General features: G+C 36.4%; 1 protein-coding gene across 1 annotated transcript; it reads left to right on the top strand.

Annotated features, from left to right (window-relative positions):
- The first annotated feature begins 601 nt into the window (after positions 1 to 601).
- Positions 602 to 6,873, top strand: LOC141667897 (uncharacterized). The gene is made up of 6 exons (XM_074474537.1): positions 602 to 1,163; positions 1,711 to 1,901; positions 2,059 to 2,489; positions 2,596 to 2,683; positions 3,816 to 4,047; positions 5,948 to 6,873. Exons 1-6 carry the CDS (start codon positions 953 to 955, stop codon positions 6,037 to 6,039), a joined length of 1,245 nt encoding a protein of 414 aa, XP_074330638.1. The 5' UTR covers positions 602 to 952; the 3' UTR covers positions 6,040 to 6,873.
- Positions 6,874 to 21,298: the final 14,425 nt, after the last annotated feature.

Raw genomic sequence — 21,298 nt, 5'->3', positions numbered from 1 at the left:
ACAAACCGCACATCGTGGTTTGACAACAAACCACAACTGCACCACGAAAATTTTAAATCGTGAAGCGGTGCGGGGCGGGCGGTTTATGTGATTTGTGCGGTTTGATTGAGATATTAGTCAATTGCCACGTATTAAAGTATGAATATTTAAATATTTATTTGCTAGACTCGTGAGTTACAAACGACAATATACTCAATAATTTAATATGTGAAAAATAGATTATTCAAATCGATTTAATATTTAAACAAAATACTAAGTTTTCTGAAAGACAGGATTGAGTATTAGTCGATAAATATATTTTATAGTGATTAATCGGATAATCAAAGATTTAATTGAAATAATTATTGTAATACTAATCGGATATATTTAAAAATATATAATAATATTAAATTTGTTAAATTATATATATTAATTTAATAAAAATGTACAGTGATTAATCAAATTTTAAAATCAAATTAAAATAACACCTTTCAAAAGTGAATGGAATAATTAATCAATAAAATCAGTAATTTTTAAAAACACGAAAATGCTTAATATATCCGGCAGATTAATGTTAATGGGCGTGAGAGAGAAAAGGGAGAGGGTGAGGGAGGGAAATGTAACAACACAGACAGACAGCAGTCTGAGGTGTGGTCAGTCAGTTCCAGACAAAAAACACTCTCTCTCAAATACTACATACATACATTATTACTTACAATCACACACACAAACTGCAACACACATTACATACACACTGTACTAGGTGATAATATTACTGTACTTTATTTACTTACAAGAATGAATGTAATGAAGCCCCTCATTTATTGATTCCTCTTCAGCTTTTGCTTTTTAATGCTTCACTTCCAAACTCACCTTAAAAGTACAATCACTTCATTCATTCTCCTTTTCTCTTTACTGAAACTCGTGCTATCTTTTCTTCCTCTATCTCTCTATATTTATATTTTAAAATGAGATGGCTGTGTTGCACATGATGATGCCTCACACTAATAATATTATTATTCATGATGATGATAATCACATTGCTCAAGATGTGAAGCCCACTATTTTTCATGATTTTTTAAGTAAAGGGTCTTCTTCTGATTTGTTGCCGGCCGCCGGCGCTGCTCCGGCGCCTTCTGGTGGGACCCGGGGACCCGTCTCATCCACTTCTGATCTGGGTTCTGGTAACCAAACCTAAGCAACTTATGTACTTATGATATATATATATATATATATATGCATACATTTCTTCTTGTGTGTGTTTTGTTTGGTCTAGGTTAGTTTGTTTTTAATGATTTTGTAATGGTAAAAAAACCCACTTTATCCAACTAATTTGATTGGTGGCTATGATTATTATTTGATTTTTAGTGGTTATGGTTTTAGTCTTGTGGTTTAGTTTTAGTGAGGTCACTACTCACTAGTGAAGTTGGTTTCTTGTGTTTTAACTTTAAAGTACATTTATGGATCAATGTATGTGTGTGTAATCCATCTCAATTAACCAAATTTGTTTAAGTTTGCTATGTGTTAATGGTTGATGCTTTGGACCATGTTTAACATAGTACCAAAGGTAGTTTCTTCAATAAATATACTTGAGAAAATTTGGAGTTTTGATAGCTATTGTTCCTTTTAAATGCAATGTTGTTATTTTCTGGTTTGAATTTATAGATGGTTTTGTGGGTTACATTGAAAACTAAACTCTAACCCGATACTTAATTTCGGCAACTATGGTAGAAAAAAAAGCTGGAAATCATTTTGAGGGGGTGCCGTTTTATGGGCTAAGAAGTGATCTCACTGGACAAGAGATAGCTAGTAGGTTTACCCGGAACAAGCGTAGTAACTTAGAAAGCGGCTTCTTGGGGTCATCAAGAGATGGGTTGCAGCAGATGCAGCCACACTCTTTAGAGAACTCACATATAATGAAGGTAACATTGTCCTTATTCATTCGCCACAACTTGTATATTTTCAGAAGTATTATATAATTTACCGCCATATTTTAATTGATATTAAGTTTAATAAATTTCTTAATGGGCCGGTGGCTCCAATGCATGATCTCTGATACTGGGAGAATTTCGGATTCAGATGTTCCGAGGCACTGGGGGGCCTAGACGGCCACAGGATGAGGAAGCATTCTTTGGTATGCATCCAACAAGACCGACCTCTGACTCTGTTCTATTGCAGCCAGCCGCCAGTGTTAGGGCTGCTGTTAGCGCTTCGAAATGGGAGCGAGCTACTCCAATTAGTGTTGGCCCAGTACTGCCTTATTCTTCACGGATAGGTCAAGTTGTTCCTTACGGGTATCAAGCCCTATCAACTAGATTCAAAGATGCCAATGTAAGCCCCTCAGTTTTATCTCAAGCTGCTGATGAAGGATCAAGAACTGGAATGAAGGGTTCAGGTATTTTGAGCTCTATTAATGTCAGTGGAGGAACTTCTGACAGAAATGTGCCCAGTGCTAGCAAGCATAATTTGGGTAATCGGATAGCTGAGACAGAGTCATCTAACTCCCACAGGTTAGTAACAGCAATCCACAAAGGAAACTTCTCTGTTCATCAAACCATATGCTATATTTTTAATTAAGAGTTTTTTGTTAGATAAACTTTCCGCATGTATTTGCAGTCAACAAGGGGTAACATCAGCTAGTCGCCAGATGACCATCTTTTATGGTGGTCAAGCCCATGTCTTTGATGATGTTCACCCGAACAAGGTTTGTTAACTAAATTGCATCTATGTGATTGAAGTAGGTAGTTTTCAATCGTTTTGCATAGTCTGGTTAATCAGTGGCATGAACAAAACTTGGCCGAAAGTTTCCCCAGCTGTCACAAGTCACAACCTACAACAAAGAAATTAAACTTTTTTAGTGTAACCATCACAATCTTATGTGTTGGCTCCAGTTTATTTCTAATCTTGAAATATGCTGTTTAAAAGGATTTCTCTTAATATTTTCTGTTTGGGGTTTTTATTCTAGAAGGAGTGGACTGTGGAGGGGCTTATGTAATACAATCTTCTTAAGATCTTCACTAAGTTGACATACATTTGTAATATTATCGACTTATTTGTTTTTCATTTGTACAATTTCCAGTACAGACTTGACCATGATAAGACTCTTTATTACTTACTACTATCTTCCACTTTCCTAAAAATTTATCATTCCAGTATTATTTTTAAGCATGCGGGGACATTAAGTGAACTGTACTATGTTAGAGAAGTGAATCACCTTCTCTATAATATAACTGTTTAGTGCAGCGGCCTTAAGTGATACTTGTGCTGTAAAAAGGAGGACTATGGTACAATAATATGATAATTGCAATATAAAATTTTTAGCTACTGGAGCGTAAAAATCTCATTATAACTTATTTGACATGTACTGTGTATAAGTTAGTCAAAGTAGGCATGAAGGTCATTCTCCTTTAGGCCGAGCAGAACTAGTTAAGAAATATCAATATTTTGGACTTTGTAGTTGGTTCCTTATATTAATCCCTCATGGAATTGGAAGCTAGGAGAGCTAAAACTATAATTTTGTTTCACTGGAATATGTCACAGTTTCAAGCAGTCTTATTCATTTATACCGATAATATTCTAGTACATGGATGATCAAATAAGAATTAAGTTTCGAGTTCCTGACTTAATCATTGACCTCCGACTAACTGTGAAATAGCTTTGCAACTCTAAGCCATGGTTGGTTACCGAACTCATAAAACTATTACTGTCACAGATAATGAAATTCTGTGTGCTCCAAATTTGGACCTTCTCTTTTTTGAAATTTCTGAGACTGATTAAGTTTGACGTACAGTGTCAAGTTTATAAAATTGTGATAACCATCTTACTTTAATTTTCAGGCTGATGTCATAATGGCCTTAGCTGGATCAAATGGAGGATCTTGGTCCACAGATTTCACACCAAATTCTACAGTTAGGCCACCCCCTATAGAGATTGATCTGCCTAGTACTGAGAATGACACAGGCATAGCTATAAACTCTGTGTTTCCAAGGGAATTCCGTGGGAGGTTCTTGATAGCTGGAGATTCAAGTCATGGTAGTGGCTCTAGCGACCAAATGTCATTTCCCCCAGGTCAGCAATTTACTCCCAGAATATGTTTTAGTTGTTTGTTCAATGTTAAGTATCTTTAGGGGGATGAAAACCTCGGGAAACTGATGGTATTAAATGTTAATGTAGAAAAAAAGTGCATGACATTTCGTGGCTAGTCTCATGTTTCCGATTACCTAATTTGTATGCTCGGTTTTAGAAAGTAGGCTGCCTTCTGAATTTTAAAATGTGCTATTAGCTTGATATCTATTATAAGGAGGATGCTGCATACCGTAAATGGATAAACTTAATAATACCTCAAGGCTTTACTATTTGTCTATCCATGGAAGATTTACTTAATTGGCTATTTTGGTAAAACATTTGTCAGACTTCAAGGTTGCTAGGTATCAGATTCATATATAATTTCATTTACATTCAACCTGTTGCAACTGATGTTCTTAGATATTTCTTTGGGTTGGATGAGCTATTTGTAGCTTTTGGTCGGAAATGTAAATTATAATGTTCGGTTGATCTCTTTTTTCATACTTCGTTACCTTTCTGATTGGGTTTTGTTGCATTATGATACCCTCATCAGCACGATATTCAGTGTTACGTTTAAATTCTTATTTGAGTATTTCTCCCCTTATAGCGATCAATTAGACATATGCGGTAGCAATAGTTTCTCAAACTCAATCTTAAACTGTGAACCTCAACAAATTAATTTCACACTGAAACAGGTATCTAATGCTATGTTTGATGCTTAAATTTGATGATATTACTGCATACCTCCTGCAATTATTACAAGATTATTTTTGACAACTAGTCTATATTTAAGTAGCCTTGCAAATGTTATGTACAATAGATTTCCTGCTTCCATATTAAACAGTACAAGGATTCTCAGAGCCTGTTTGGCCTTCTAATTTTCAGACCACTTAAAGTAAATAACATGTGTTTGGCTAACCTTTTAATTTACAGCTTTAAGTGCTTGGTGGCCTTAGAAATTTACCCTCAGGCTTACTTATCTCTCCACTTATTTTATTTATCTCACAGCACTGAAAACAAACAAGCAGGCAGAGGTGACTTTGCACTAGCACCTAGATTAATTTTTATGTATAATGAATGTTTATTTTGTTTGTTTAAATAATATAAATTTTGTATTTGAAATTCAAATATATTTTATGAAAAAAATATTTAAGGCAAAATTTACCAAACACTAATTTCACTTTAAGCTAACTTATCCTAACACATGCATCAAACTTAAAGTTTCACATATAGCTTTTCATTTTAAGTGAATAAGTAGTACTTAAAGTATTAAGTAACTCTTTTTAAGTTAAGCCAAACGGGCTCTCAGTGTGCTAAATGAAAAACTTCAGCTTCTTGCTTGTCTCGAGAAATCCAACTTCACAACATCAACCAATTTATCTAATTGACTACGATAAACAAATAAATGAAGAGGGCAGCATGCCACGTTAGTTCATATTAGGTGTAAATCGCAAGTAGCAGAAATTTCACTAATCTATCCATAGTGAACCTAGCCATAGTGTTTATCTGTTCTTTAGGCTTGATGACCTTTTAAGCTTTAAGGTTTGCACTAATCTATCCATCAGCCCATGTGGTTCAAATCCGTTCATTTTTTCCCCGGAAGTACCGATCCTTTTACCCTTTGGACCCCAAAAAAAACGGTGTAAATCCAACGGTCCAAGGGTAAAAATATATGTTTTCAGTACTTTAGGGGCAAAAAGTTACTGTTTTGAACTACATGGGCTGATTGGTCTTAAAATGTCAATAAGCCGTTCTTTAATGAAGTTTGTAACTATTTGACCAAAAATTGATATTTTGGGTCAAATACATTCATTTCTTATGTGCTAATCTTATGTGCTAATCTTTTTACTATTTGTTCTGTTTTCATGTTGGCATGATTATTTAACTTCAATAAATGTCTCAGGATCTGGTGGAGGAAGTTCAGCAGTTACAGATTTGAAGGGCCTGAATCAAGCGGCAGAACCGAGTAGTGAAAAGAGAAAACACGAGTTATAGAACTGCAAATTACATCAGCTAATACGACGAGTTATCCTTCAAGAAAATATGTCGTATGCTTCACCACATGTTCTATTCATCTTATTTGCCCTTGACTCACTTTTGTCCTATATATATACCTTCCATTCTGTTCTCTCCAAGTTCTAGATTATGTAAACGGACTTGGTAAGCTACTTCGAAAGTACTTAATGGTGTTCTTGATACCCTAGAAAGATCACACAAATGACTTGTGAAAACACCCAAGAATCAACTTGAAACGAAAAAGGAAATGTGTGCAACTTATTGTCTATAGTGCATCGGTGAAGGTGACAGCTTCAGCAAAGACTATGCATTGAAGCAAGGTGCCTAGAGATTCCAGGATTTCAAAGAGCGGTAATGTATCTGATTAAACTGTGACTGAGCCCTATCGAAACTGAAGTGGGATTTCTGTAGCACAGTTGCGTTATTCTCTCGTGAAGGACTGAAAATGTCCAGGATATTAATAATTTGAAGTAAATTACAGAACAAATTTTCAGAATCTTTAACTGAAATCCCAAAACATGCGGATTAGTGTAATTTCAGCGAACAGTATAACCGTAGAGAAGTCTCTTGCTGTACTGGACTCCAGGCCCGCTGGCCTTGGGGTTGAGCAAACATTTTAGGCCTGATTCTTATTCTATATTTTTGCCTTTCGATTGAGATAGAGACGCCGACCGGGTTCATCGTACTAGAATGATATGATAGCCCCGTACAAAGTACGGATCACATTTTATTTTATGTATTTTGGTTAATATTTTTAATAATAGAGTCTGTTAGGTAATAAATATAACACATGGGTGAATGTGTTTTTGATTATTTTTAAGCTTTTTGAACTATTATGGAAGTGGTGAACAAACTAGTTTAACTTGTAGATATAATATGTTTTTGTTAGGAATATATGTGCATTAGTTTGATGATATGTTTAACAAAACACTTAAGTAGAAGTTTAGTGTTTGTAGTCTCAACGGATAAGACCACTTTGGCTATCCGTTGATGGTGCAGCTTTACTTAGAAATAAGTCTAGTGTTGTAGCACATTTCAGTCTCTGTATTTAAGATATAATTCTTAGAAGTTGAGAGAAAATATAAGTCATGTTGACTACTAGAAGATATGCAAATAGGAAGGCCAATTGTAAATATTTCATGCCTTGTAATTTTGTATAAATGAAGTGGTATCAACGGATATCTTAAAGACCTTCAACGGATGAGAAACAAAGCTTCAACGGATGTCTCCAAAGCTTCAACGGATAGAGCTTCAACTGCTAACACATCAACGGATAAAGCCATCAACGGATGAAGACTTCAACGGATGTTCTGTTAAATAGCAGTTGATAAGTGGTAGTTGTAAAAGCAGACAGAGGCACATGGGTTGACAGAGATAACTGAAATGTGGAAGCCTAATTTCAGGAACATCAGAAAAAGCAGCCGTTCTACTCTAGTACAAAGAGGCAATAGTCAACAAAGTACTTGAGTGATATGGAGAAGAAACAAGTGGAGAACTTATTTTATTATTGTATTTTTATCTTTGTCTTCACTTGTACACTTGGTGATATATAAACCAAGTAGCAGCTAGTAATTAGATAAGAATTTTTCCAGTGCTGTTTAGAAAAATCTTGAGAGAAAAATTATCTAGTTTGTACTAGGACGCAGCTGTGATCAACATCTTGAATCACAGATTTTCTGAAATACCATCTCTGGTGGAACAACAAATCCACCAGAAAAGTTTTTAAGGTCTGTTGTGTTCTTTACATTAGTGCTTGAATATATATCTGTCTATATTAGCTTAAAGCAATTCACACACTTGTTTATCTTGAACACAAAACCTTTAAAACTGCTCAAAACTTGAAAAAGTTTTGAGATTTACATTCAACCCCCCCTTCTGTAAATCTCATTGTTAGTCCACTAGGAATAACAATTGGTATCAGAGCAAGCTCTTGACACACAAAGAGTTTAAAGATCTTGGAAATTAACAAAGATGAGTAAGAAGGATATTGGAGTAAAAATCCCAGTTCTTGACAAAGACAGTTATCACCATTGGAAGGTGAAAATGCACCTTCATCTACTCTCCCAAGATAAAGGTTATGTAAACTGCATTGAGAATGGTCCTCACATTCCCCACAAAGTAGCCACAGTTGCTACGGCCACAATTGCTGTTGGTCAATCCATTCCAAAACCTAGAGCAGAATGGACAATGGAAGACACAGAAGAAGTCCACAAGGATAAGAAGGCTATGAACATTTTGTTTAATGGTCTTGACAAGGATATGTTTGATAATGTGATAAATTGCACAACTGCCAAAGAGGTTTGGGACACAGTTCAGCTACTGTGTGAAGGTACATAACAAGTAAAAGAAAACAAAATGCAGCTTCTCATTCAACAGTATGAGTATTTTCATTTTGAAGAAAATAAATCTTTAAATGACACATTCAATAGATTCCAAAAGCTGTTGAATGGACTGAAGCTGTATGGTAGAGTGTACCAGGTGAAGGATTCAAATCTTAAATTTTTAAGATCCTTGCCAAAGGAATGGAAACCCATGACTGTCTCCTTGAGAAACTCTCAAGATTATAAGGACTTCACTCTTGAAAGATTATATGGAATCTTGAAGACTTATGAACTAGAGCTGGAACAGGATGAGGTATTGGAGAAGGGAAGAAAGAAAGGAGGTTCAGTTGCCTTGGTAGCTGAAAATGAGAAAGAATGCAGACAAGAAACTGTGAGATCTACATCAAACTCCAAAGATGGCACAAGCAAATCAGAATCAAGCAAGGGTAAGGAGCAAGTTGCTGAGAATGAAGACAACTCCAGCCAAGATGACTCTGATGGTATTGATGAGCATCTTGCATTTCTGTCCAGGAGATTTGCAAAGATGAAATTTAGGAAAAACACTAGAGCCACTAAACCTCATAAGAACATGGTGGACAAATCCAAGTTCAAGTGTTTCAATTGTGGTATAAGTGGACACTTTGCAAGTGAGTGCAGAAAGCCAACTTCTGAAAAGAAGAAATTTGACCAAGTAGATTACAAAAAGAAATATTTTGATCTGCTCAAGCAAAAGGAGAGGGCTTTCATTACTCAAGAAAAAGACTGGGCAGCTGATGGAGAAGAAGAGGATGAAGATGTGGAATATGTCAACTTGGCTCTCATGGCTGATTCTGAGGAAAATGAAGTTAGTTCATCAAGCAACCAGGTAATCACTACTGATTTAACACAGCTTACTAAAGAAGAGTGCAATGATGCTTTTAATGACATGTCTACTGAATTGTATCATTTGCGTGTGTCTCTTAAATCTCTTGCTAAAGAAAATAGTAGGATTAAAGAGAACAATCTGTTTTTAAGTAATAGAAATGCTGTGTTAGAAGATAAGTTGATTGACCTAGAGAAAACTAAGCTACATTGTATATCTGTTGAAAATGAACTAGCTGAATCTGTTAAGAAAGTAGAAATACTTTCCAATCAATTAGAGAGAGAGCAAGAGGTGATTAAAGCCTGGAAGACATCTAGGGATGTTAGTGCTCAAATTTCCAAGGTCCAAGGAATTGAATCATTCTGTGAGACTGCCTGGGATAAAAACAAAAAGAAACTGGAATTAATTGATGGGCTGTCAACGGATGATGAAAGTTATCCGTTGAAGGAAGAAAAGGAGCATCCGTTGAAGGTTCCTCAATTAAAACAGGCAGATGTTTCTAAAAGTGAAAATCTAAAGAAACTCAACAAAAAGTTTGGTTCAACTTCCAAGAACTTTGTCAAAGAAGAAGCAAGCACATCCAAAGATTTCAGTAAGGTGAATATAGGGCACATGACCTTAGAACAGTTAAAGAATAGGCTCAAAGTGGTTGAGGATAAAAAGGAAACTAAAAGGAAATCTAATAGAAATGGGAAGGTAGGGGTTAACAAACATAACAATTACACACCTGATAAGTATGCTCCTAGAAAAAGCTGTGTGCATTGTAGTAGTGTTAATCATCTATCTGCTAATTTCAAATCTATTAAGAAAACTCCCATACCTGTACCCTCTTCCATGCCTAATATGTCTGCATCACCTCTGCATGCTATGCCTGTTATGTCTCAACAGAATCCTTATGCACATTTTGCAAACATGCCATATTTTAACAATCCTTATCTTGCTGCATTTAGTATGCCTCAAATGCCATACAATATGCCAATGTGGAATAACATGCTTGCACAATCCATGCCTTATCAAATTCCAAATGTGCTAAATGATTCTGTGACTAACCCTACACCTCAACCAACTACATCTAAGATCAAGGTTGACTCAAAGTTACCTAAGTCTAAAGATGCAGGAGGAATGAAGTCTAGGAGAAAGGCTAACAGGAATGGACCCAAGGAAACTTGGGTACCAAAATCAACTTGATTGATTTTATGGTGTGCAGGGAAAAAGAAGAAATCTATGGTACTTGGACAGTGGCTGTTCAAGACACATGACAGGAGATTTCTCCCTGCTCACTGAGTTTAAGGAGAGAGCTGGCCCTAGCATAACCTTTGGAGATGACAGCAAAGGGTTTACTATGGGATATGGCTTGATTTCAACAAGGAATGTCATCATTGATGAAGTTGCATTAGTTGATGGTCTCAAGCACAACTTACTGAGTATCAGTCAACTATGTGATAGAGGGAATACAATTTCCTTCAATTCAGAAGCCTGTGTTGTCACCAGCAAGAAAGACAACAAAGTGGTTCTAACTGGAGTTAGAAAAGGGAATGTGTACTTAGCTGACTTCAACTCTACAGATGCAGAATCTATTACTTGTCTCTTCAGCAAAGCAAGTTCAGTTGAGAGTTGGCTATGGCACAAGAAGCTATCCCATTTGAATTTTAAGACAATGAATGATCTAGTCAAAAAGGACTTAGTTAGAGGAATTCCTCTAGTAGAATTCTCAAGGGATGGTTTGTGTGATGCTTGTCAGAAAGGCAAACAAAGGAAAGCATCATTCAAAAGGAAGCTTGAAACAACAATTGATGAACCATTACAGCTGCTGCATATGGATTTGTTTGGACCAGTCAATGTATTGTCAATTGCAAGAAAAAGATATTGCTTAGTGATTGTAGATGATTTCTCAAAGTTTTTATGGGTCTATTTTCTTGGATCAAAGGATGAAGCAAGTGAAATCATTATCAATCACATCAGGCAAGTCAATAATCATCCTGACTTGAAGGTTAGGAATATCAGGAGTGACAATGGAACTGAGTTCAAGAATTTGTCAATAAGGCTGTTCTGTGAAGAAAATGGAATCATGCATGAGTTCTCAGCTCCAAGAACACCTCAGCAAAATGGGGTAGTTGAAAGAAAGAACAGATCTTTGATTGAGGCTGCCAGAACAATGCTTGAAGAATCAAAGTTACCAACATATTTCTGGGCTGAAGCTGTTAATTGTGCCTGCTACACTCAGAATATTTCTTTGATCAATCAAGCTAAAGGCATGACTCCTTATCAGTTGTTCAAGAGAAGAAAACCAACTCTAAACTTTCTTCATGTCTTTGGATGTAAATGCTTTATACTGAAAAATCAATCTGACCATAAAGGGAAGTTTGATGCAAAGGCTGATGAAGGGATATTTGTTGGTTACTCAGCTGGAAAATCTTATAGGGTCTACAATCTAAGAACCAACATTGTTATGGAATCTGTGCATGTTGTATTTGATGATACAAAGATTGATGGACTAACAGATGAGGGACACAATGAGAGACTCATATTTGACAATATTGAGATATATTGTGATGATAGTGAAGAGGAGATTGATGGAGATGACACTTCAAAAGGGATTCAAAATATGCCCTTGGATAATGCACAAAATTCTGCATCCGTTGATAGAGGCAATGCAGTATCCGTTGAAAGACATAGTGCATCATCCGTTGAAGTACAAAATGAAGCATCCGTTGATCATAGTTCATCAACGGATAATCGATTTACATCATCAGTTGATAGAACTCCAAATTCCTTGCAAAGAACCAACAACTCAGGGGGAGTTTCAACTAATCAACACTCTGTCTCACATCATGACAATACTGAGGCCACCTCATCTAGAGCACATCTTCCACCTCAAAGGAAATGGACCAAGAATCATCCCTTTGAACTGATCATTGGTGATGCATCATCTAAAGTGCAAACAAGAAAAGCTACTCAAGATGAATGTCTGTATAGTAGTTTTCTATCTCAGGAGGAACCTAAGAAAGTGGAAGAAGCTTTATTGGATCCAGATTGGATATTAGCTATGCAGGAAGAGCTGAACCAATTTGAGAGAAACAAAGTTTAGAAGCTGGTACCCAAACCAAAGAACAAGAGTCCTATTGACACAAAATGGGTATTCAGAAACAAGATGGATGAAAATGGCATTGTCATAAGGAATAAAGCCAGATTGGTTGCTAAAGGCTATTCTCAACAAGAGGGAATAAATTTTGATGAAACATATGCTCCTGTTGCAAGACTTGAAGCCATCAGAATTTTTCTAGCCTATGCAGCCCATGCCAATTTCAAAGTCTATCAAATGGATGTCAAGAGTGCATTTCTAAATGGGAAATTGGAGGAAGAAGTCTATGTAAGTCAACCTCCAGGGTTTGAAGATCCAAATTTTCCAGACTATGTGTATTATCTGTTGAAAGCACTCTATGGACTGAAGCAAGCACCTAGAGCCTAGTATGAAACCCTATCAAAATTCCTTTTGGAGAATCACTTCACTAGAGGTACTGTTGATAAAACTCTCTTCTTTACGAATGTTAATGGCTCTAGTATACTTGTTCAAATTTATGTAGATGACATAATATTTGGCTCTAAAGATAATAAACTTTGCAAAAAGTTTGCTAAGCTAATGCAAAGTAAGTATGAAATGAGCCTGATGGGAGAACTAACCTATTTTCTTGGTTTAAAAGTTAAACAAGTTAGTGATGGAATTTTCATTAGTCAAACTAAATATATTCATGATCTTCTAAAAAGGTTTGACTTAATGGAATGTTCATCTGCAAAAACTCCCATGGCCACTGCCACCAAACTTGAATTGAATAAGACTGAAAGGTCTGTGGACATTACAAGTTATAGAGGCATGGTTGGTTCACTTTTATATTTAACTGCCAGTAGACCAGATATAATGTTTGCTACATGTCTGTGTGCTAGATTTCAAGCTGATCCTAGGGAGTCTCACTTAATTGCTATCAAGAGGATTTTCAGATATCTCAAGGGTACACCAAATTTAGGTATTTGGTATCCTAGAGAATCTGGCTTTGATCTAATTGGTTATTCAGATGCAGACTATGCAGGTTGCAAAATAGACAGGAAAAGTACAACAGGCTCCTGCCAATTCCTGGGAAACAAGCTTGTATCATGGTTTAGCAAAAAGCAAAATTCAGTCTCTACTTCTACAGCTGAGGCTGAATACATTGCTGCTGGAAGTTGCTGCTCTCAAGTGTTATGGATGAGGAATCAACTCCTTGATTATGGACTTCATGTTGATAGAATTCCTATCTTTTGTGACAACACAAGTGCCATAGCCATAACAGAGAATCCTGTGCAGCACTCAAGGACCAAGCACATTGATATCAAGTACCACTTCATCAGAGAGCATGTCATGAATGGTACAGTGGAACTACATTTTGTTCCAAGTGAACAACAAATTGCAGACATATTTACCAAGCCACTTGATGAATCAACATTCACAAGATTGGTAAGTGAGCTAGGTATGCTTAATTACTCATAAAATTTATGTCCTTATTGCAATTTGAATTGAAGCCTGAAATGTATTAGTTGCTAGAACAAATTTGACTTTTTAACACAGATTATTCCATCAACGGGTATTTCCTATCCGTTGAAAGTCAAAATTGTTCCATCAACGGATGTTCATTATCCGTTGAAAGACATATACATTTCTGGAATTTTTATCCGTCAACGGATAAAACTGTAGTACTTTTCAACGGATGACAATTTACTTTATCCGTTGAAATGTCACATCAGTCGATTCAGGTGTCTTACAGCCGTTGATTCTATTTTCTTAACCGTTGATACTCATACATACAGCTGTATGTATTTGTTTTAAAGGTAGTTTTTAGAATACTTACAGTTTATTCTTAAACGGCTGAAACTCACTTACATATATTTATTGTTTAATCTTTTATTTATGCTTTTTAATTTGAGAAAGTATAAAAGCCCTTCTGATTTTTCATTTTTACTTTACGCTTTCTTGAAACTTCAAAGCTTTTACCATTTACTCTCTGCAAAACCTTCAAGTTATTCTCTGCAATTTCTACTTACAACAATGGCACCAGTAGTAAAAATTATGTCTCAATCTGGGTTCATCTATGAGAAGAACAATTTCATAGCTTTGGTAGCAAAGAATGAAGCCCACTCAGATTATCACAAAATGATGGACTTCATCAAAAACTGTAAACTTAGCTATGCAATGCTGGAAGCCCCAACGATTTACTGTGAAGTAGTTGAGGAGATTTGGACAACTGCTGAGTTCAACTCCATAGATATGACCATCTCTTTCACTCTCAAAGGTAAAAATCACTGTGTTAACTGTGATGATTTACTAGCATGTTTTAAATTGCCTGAGAACAATGCCATGACACCACACACTGATAATGATGTATCCGGCATGTTAGATTCCATAGGTTATTCTCTTAACTCTGCTAGTTTAGGGAGTATTAAAAGAAAAGGCCTTAGGAAAGAATGAAGTTTTCTTGGGGATGCCTTTATCAAGGTTTTCTCTGGGAAAATTAGTAATTTTGATGCCATAACTTCATCTCTTGTTAATATGCTCTATATGCTTGTTTCTGATAGGTATTTTAACTTTAGCAATTATGTTATGCTAGAATTGGGTACTAGATTAGGTAACAAAGCTAATAGACCTAATAACATCTATTATGCTAGATTCTTTATGTTATTGGCTAACCATGTTGCTGAAGGTTTGGTCATAACCAATGAGAATAACAAACTCAAGTGCTGGGCACAAGAGAAAAGAGTTCTTGCAGATTTATTGAGAATGGATCTCAACAGCAGTGTACCATTGGTATATTTACCAATCATGGATGCACCTCAGGTAAGTGAGGTAATTGTTTCTACAACTCCTACTTCTTCCAACCCCTCTATTTCTTTATCTTCTAGTGTGCCCATGGAATCTGTGACAATGCCCCAACAGATTCTTACCAAGGTCACCAAAACCAAACTTTCAAAATCAAAGACAAAGAAAACCACCTCTGTTGTTTCTCAAAAGACAATAGTTGTAACACCTACCCTTAACCCTGAGGGGAGTGAACAGGGTGTGAGTGGTGAGGGGAGGGGTGAACATCAAAGAAACCCCCAGGATAAGGAAGGAGAGATAAGTGTTTCCCAAGCTAGCCAAGCCACAGTTTCTCAAAAAGCTGTGGTGGTTGAAAAGGTTACTAGCACATCCCTAGCTGCATTCTCCCAAAAGGATGTAACTATTGAAAATAGTTCCCAACCAGGAACACAGATCAAACGAGGGAGGGACACAGAAGCCAAACACTCACCAACAAAAGCTTTTATTAGAAGAAAGAGGGCTAGAACCCAATCTTCTACACAGGGTGCACACACTGCACATATACATCCATCTGTATCTATACCTTCTCAAACTCAGTTTGATGTGGCTCCAACAAATATGGAGTCACAGCCCCATTCTCTCACAATTAACACACATCAATCACCACACACTTCATCACCATCTCTGGATGTGGATATGTTATTCCCATCAATTCCTGATTCTCCCTCTTTACAACTCAGGGAGGAGCCCCACTCAAATACAGGTGATCATCATCTTTTAGATGATTTGTTGGATCACCCGCAAATTCTTTCAGATGTAATTGAAGGATCTGTGTCACCAAAACTCAAATCAATCCACACAGATTCAACAGTTATATCACTTTCAATTTCTACTTCTTTTCCTTCTTCAACGGATATCACTCATCCGTTGACAAGTGGTTGTTCTTCAACGGATAAGCTTAACAGCAGTTATCCGTTGATACCATCAGTGTCACCTTCAACGGCTATTTCATATCCGTTGATAGTCTCTACACACACAACTGAAACAATTCCAAGTATAGAAGACATGATTACTGTACAATCACTTTTAGGACTGAGGGAAGGGAGTGACAATTTGAGTGAGAGGCTGGGTTGCACCCAGGCAAAAGGAGAGATTGAGAGCTCAAATATGCATGCTATTTCTTCCAGCATGGCAAAAGTAAGTGAGAGGAGTACCACCTTAGTAGGTGAAGGTGAGGAAGTGAGGAGTGTGAGCCAGGGGGAGCCCCTGATGCAAGAATATAGAGAAAAAGAGAGAAAGGCAGGTACAACAGATATAAGGGTGGATCCAGCCATTGCTAGTGAGTCAATGATTGTGGATGATGCTGAAAAGGAAAGACAATTTCAGCAACATTACAAAGCTGTAATTGATAACATTTCCTTGGATGCTGACACTTTTACTCATCCTGTGTCAGCCTATCAGTTGTTGGCTGCTCAGGGCAATGAGGAGGCAGAATAGACACTACATCTAGTACATACAACAGAATCTCTTTAAAGGGATAAAGCTGCTATTAACAAGATGCCTTCTACAGCTGGTGAGTCATCTGAGGAATTTGGAGTAAATTCTGATGATGATGACTCTGTTTCTTTTGATGGAAGCATGAACTTAGGGGGAGATGAAAGCCCTAGTTCTATTCCAAATTTACCTGAATGGGCCTTGACAAAGGAGTCTACACCAGGGCAATTCAATGTCTCCTTAGTCAAACAAATCAGTACTATCCAACAGGCCATTCAGAAAACTTCACATGCTGGTACCAAGGCAATCCTTACAGCTCACCTGGACTCACTGCATCTCATGAAGTTGCAGCAAGTAAGCCAGAATCAGAGTGTGGATGAACTCAAGAAGGATATTGCTGACTTGAAATCCTACAATTTTGAAAAATTGGATTCAGTCATGCCCTATGGTACAATGAAGGACTTATTGTTGAGATTGAAAAAGGATTCAAATACTGAAACGAGGCTGGCTAAGTTAGAAGACAGAGTCCAAGTTATTGAAAATTCTGTGGCCAGCATTCTTCACAACCAACAATCTCAAACAAGTCTACTTATGCAGCTGGCAAAGGCACAAGGCTTGACCCCTCTCCTTGATGATAACAAAAAGGGGGAGAGAAAAAGGGAAGGGGAAGGAGAGCCATCCACAAAAATCCAGATATCTAAAGTGCTAGTTCCTTCCATCACTACTTCTCCAATTATGCAAATCAAAGGAAAGCCTGATGGAATTGACCTAATATAGCTAGCAGCAGCTGAAATTCAAGTGAAAGAGCAAAGGAGGAGAATTGATGAAAGGGTGCAATAAGTGTTTGGCTCAACACAAGATAAATTAATATCTGTGAAACATAGCACAAAGGTTGAACCAATCATTATGGAGCACAAGCCAGAAAGGAGGAATAAGGTTGGAGAGACTTCTTTCAAGAATCTAAAACCTATAGTTCTCAAGCCCAACACTAGATCCAGCAAGGACTCCACAAAGAACCCCCTAGACTTTGCTCAGATGAAAGAAGTGGACTTTCCTCTTCCAAAGCCTGATGAAGACAAAGTTTTGGGTGCCAACATCAAAAAGCACAAGGAGACCAAGGACATAGTTGAAAGAATGAAAATGGCCATTATCTTTAGAGAGGGAAAGAGTATCTGTGTGATGCAAGGACATCCCAAATTTCCAAAGGCCAAGAGGGAAGAAACCAAAAGGTTGAAGAAAGAAGCTGAAAAACTCAAGGCTGACAAAAGAGCACAAGCAAAGCTTGAACAACAGCTAAAGTCAAGTCAAGCTGAAGGAGAGAAAGGAATTGAAGTCAGGGGTGAAAACAAGATTGTAAACCTAGATGAGGTTTTTGGGAGTATATTTGGTGAGAGTATGGAGGAAAGAGAGGAATGGCAGAAGGGAAACAGAAGAAAGGCCAAGGCACATAGAAGGAGTGAAGATAACACTGAAGAAACTAAATCAATATCTAAACCACTACCTTCCTTACCTGAACCTTGTGTTGCCGATCCCACTATAAACATCCATGGTCAACTAATCATCCCAAAAGAGGAACCTATTGATTGGGACACCATCAAATTGCCTACCTTTTTAACCACTCTTCCACTACCAAAGAAACAGAAAAGAAAATCCAAATCTACACCTCCCCTAACCTCTAAGAAATTCACTCAAAAACAAAAACCTAAGCCTAAGCCACCCATTTCTAAAGATGATTATGTTCACATCTGTGACATAAAAGAAATTTCAGACATTGAACTCTATCTGGATGAGCTGGAGGATGTAAGGGGAATAGCTGCCTACAGACAGCTACCAGAGAGATTGGTGTTCAGATACAAAGGAGCCGGGGAAAGAACATGGCCTCTCTACAGGATTCTGAATGAAGGCTACTCTACCTTGATCAGAGTCTTTTCAGCCATACAAAAGGATTCTGGCTTTACCAGGACTGCCAAGACTGAAATTCTCAACAAGATTGCCAATATAAGGAAAACTCGGAGGAAGCCCAATGCTTTGCCCATAACTTTACTCATTCAAGAAAGGGGAATTATAATCCACAAATCACCTCATTGGTTGATGGAATTTAGAGATGATAAAGGAGTCAGAAGATTTTTCAGACTTGAAGACCAACTCAAGATTGCCAGCAATGAAACTCTCAAGGAAATACAATCTAAGTTGGATATCAGTGATGAAGATGAAGCTGAATTCTACAGACAACTCCAACTCCAAATTGAGGAAAATGACAAAGGGCTAGGAAAGAAAACAAGGGAAAAAAGAAGAAAAAGATGATTTGCTCAGACTAGAGGAGCACCCTTGAAAATTCTGTAAATCTTCAATTACCTCCTAGTACATACACTTTTGCAGCACTTTTAAATTTCTACTTAGTTTCAATTCATATATTTGTTAAGTGTTTTGTTATCATCAAGTTAACCCTGAATTTATGTCTACAATTCTTATAGACATAAATATGGGGAGATTGTTAGGAATATATGTGCATTAGTTTGATGATATGTTTAACAAAACACTTAAGTAGAAGTTTAGTGTTTGTAGCCTCAACGGATAAGACCACTTTGGCTATCCGTTGATGGTGCAGCTTTACTTAGAAATAAGTCTAGTGTTGTAGCACATTTCAGTCTCTCTATTTAAGATATAATTCTTAGAAGTTGAGAGAAAATATAAGTCATGTTGACTACTAGAAGATATGCAAATAGGAAGGCCAATTGTAAATATTTCATGCCTTGTAATTTTGTATAAATGAAGTGGTATCAATGGATATCTTAAAGACCTTCAACGGATGAGAAACAAAGCTTCAACGGATGTCTCCAAAGCTTCAACGGATAGAGCTTCAACTGCTAACACATCAACGGATAAAGCCATCAACGGATGAAGGCTTCAACGGATGTTCTGTTAAATAGCAGTTGATAAGTGGTAGTTGTAAAAGCAGACAGAGGCACATGGGTTGACAGAGATAACTGAAATGTGGAAGCCTAATTTTAGGAACATCAGAAAAAGCAGCCGTTCTACTCTAGTACAAAGAGGCAATAGTCAACAAAGTACTTGAGTGATATGGAGAAGAAACAAGTGGAGAACTTATTTTATTATTGTATTTTTATCTTTGTCTTCACTTGTACACTTGGTAATATATAAACCAAGTAGCAGCTAGTAATTAGATAAGAATTTTTCCAGTGCTGTTTAGAAAAATCTTGAGAGAAAAATTATCTAGTTTGTACTAGGACGCAGCTGTGATCAACATCTTGAATCACAGATTTTCTGAAATACCATCTCTGGTGGAACAACAAATCCACCAGAAAAGTTTTTAAGGTCTGTTGTGTTCTTTACATTAGTGCTTGAATATATATCTGTCTGTATTAGCTTAAAACAATTCACACACTTATTTATCTTGAACACAAAACCTTTAAAACTGCTCAAAATTTGAAAAAGTTTTGAGATTTACATTCAACCCCCCCTTATATAAATCTCATTATTAGTCCACTAGGAATAACAGTTTTAACAGAAATAATAAAACATGCACATGAACACACTATGTTTCAAAACTCACTTAAATTTATATTAAAATCAAGTATGTCTTGCTAAATTTTTTTTGGGTTTTTTGTTGATAAAGAACTCAGCTTATTTCTTGAGAGAGTTACAAGATTTTTGGATCTATTTTGTTACAACTAAAATAAAACATCAAGTGTTTACCTTATACAATAGTAAACACAAGTTTTACACAACATACAATAGCATATACTAAACCCTACTTTAAGTTAACTAAAACTTTCTATTTATGACTTAGTATATCTTTGCAAATCGTGCATGTCTGTAACTTTACTTTTTCAGTTAATCTTGGCCTTTGATCTTGTACTCTTCAAACTGTTTTTTGTAGACGTTTCAAATTAGTGTTTGATTTGTTTGTTGATTGATAATCTTGGATATTTAACTGATATGCATCTCGTACTTTGAGTTTCATATCGAGATCTCCAGTTTGTTATATAGAGAACTCGACATCTCGATAAGTATAATGGTTTATCGAGATCTCTTATTACTCTATATTTGTTTTTGTCTTATCGAAGTCTCTGAGTTCTCTATAAGAGAATTTTGGCTTGTCGAGATCTCCGAATTTCTGCATTTAGAAAAGATTTGTCGATATCTCTGAAATCTCTAGGTATATTGACTTATCGATATCTCTGAAATCTATAGTGAGAATTTGACTTGTCGATATCTCCAATCTTCACATCTTCAATTTGACTTGTCGATATCTCTGAGTTCTCTATTGCAGAAATAACTTGTCGATATCTCCAATCTTCGTATCTTCATTTGACTTGTCGATATCTCTGAGACTCCACTATAAGCTGATTTTGACTTGTCGATAACTCATTCTGGAGTTCTCGAATGACTTCTCTATAAGATTTAATCTGCCTGTAGATTTCTTGACTTAGAATATTTTTCCCAAAATAGATTTATTCAACTGCAAACTTTTTCACATTATCTCTGAGGCATGATCTTCATGATCTTCTTCCAGAGTTTATTCTTAGGCTTGAGACTGTTTTCAGAAAAATACTTCAGTCTAATCTATTTACACTTTTACAGATTTAAGTGATACAATATAAAATGCAAACTTAGATTATCATACAACTTACTTAGGGCTGTCAATTTGATTGAGTCTTGTTATAGTACAGGCATGTCTTGCACAACAATCTCCCTCAATTTATGAGAAGATTG

This window comes from Apium graveolens, chromosome 6 (genome assembly GCF_009905375.1).
Source record: "Apium graveolens cultivar Ventura chromosome 6, ASM990537v1, whole genome shotgun sequence".
Lineage (NCBI taxonomy): Eukaryota > Viridiplantae > Streptophyta > Magnoliopsida > Apiales > Apiaceae > Apium > Apium graveolens.
This window is presented reverse-complemented; position numbering and strand designations above follow the sequence as displayed.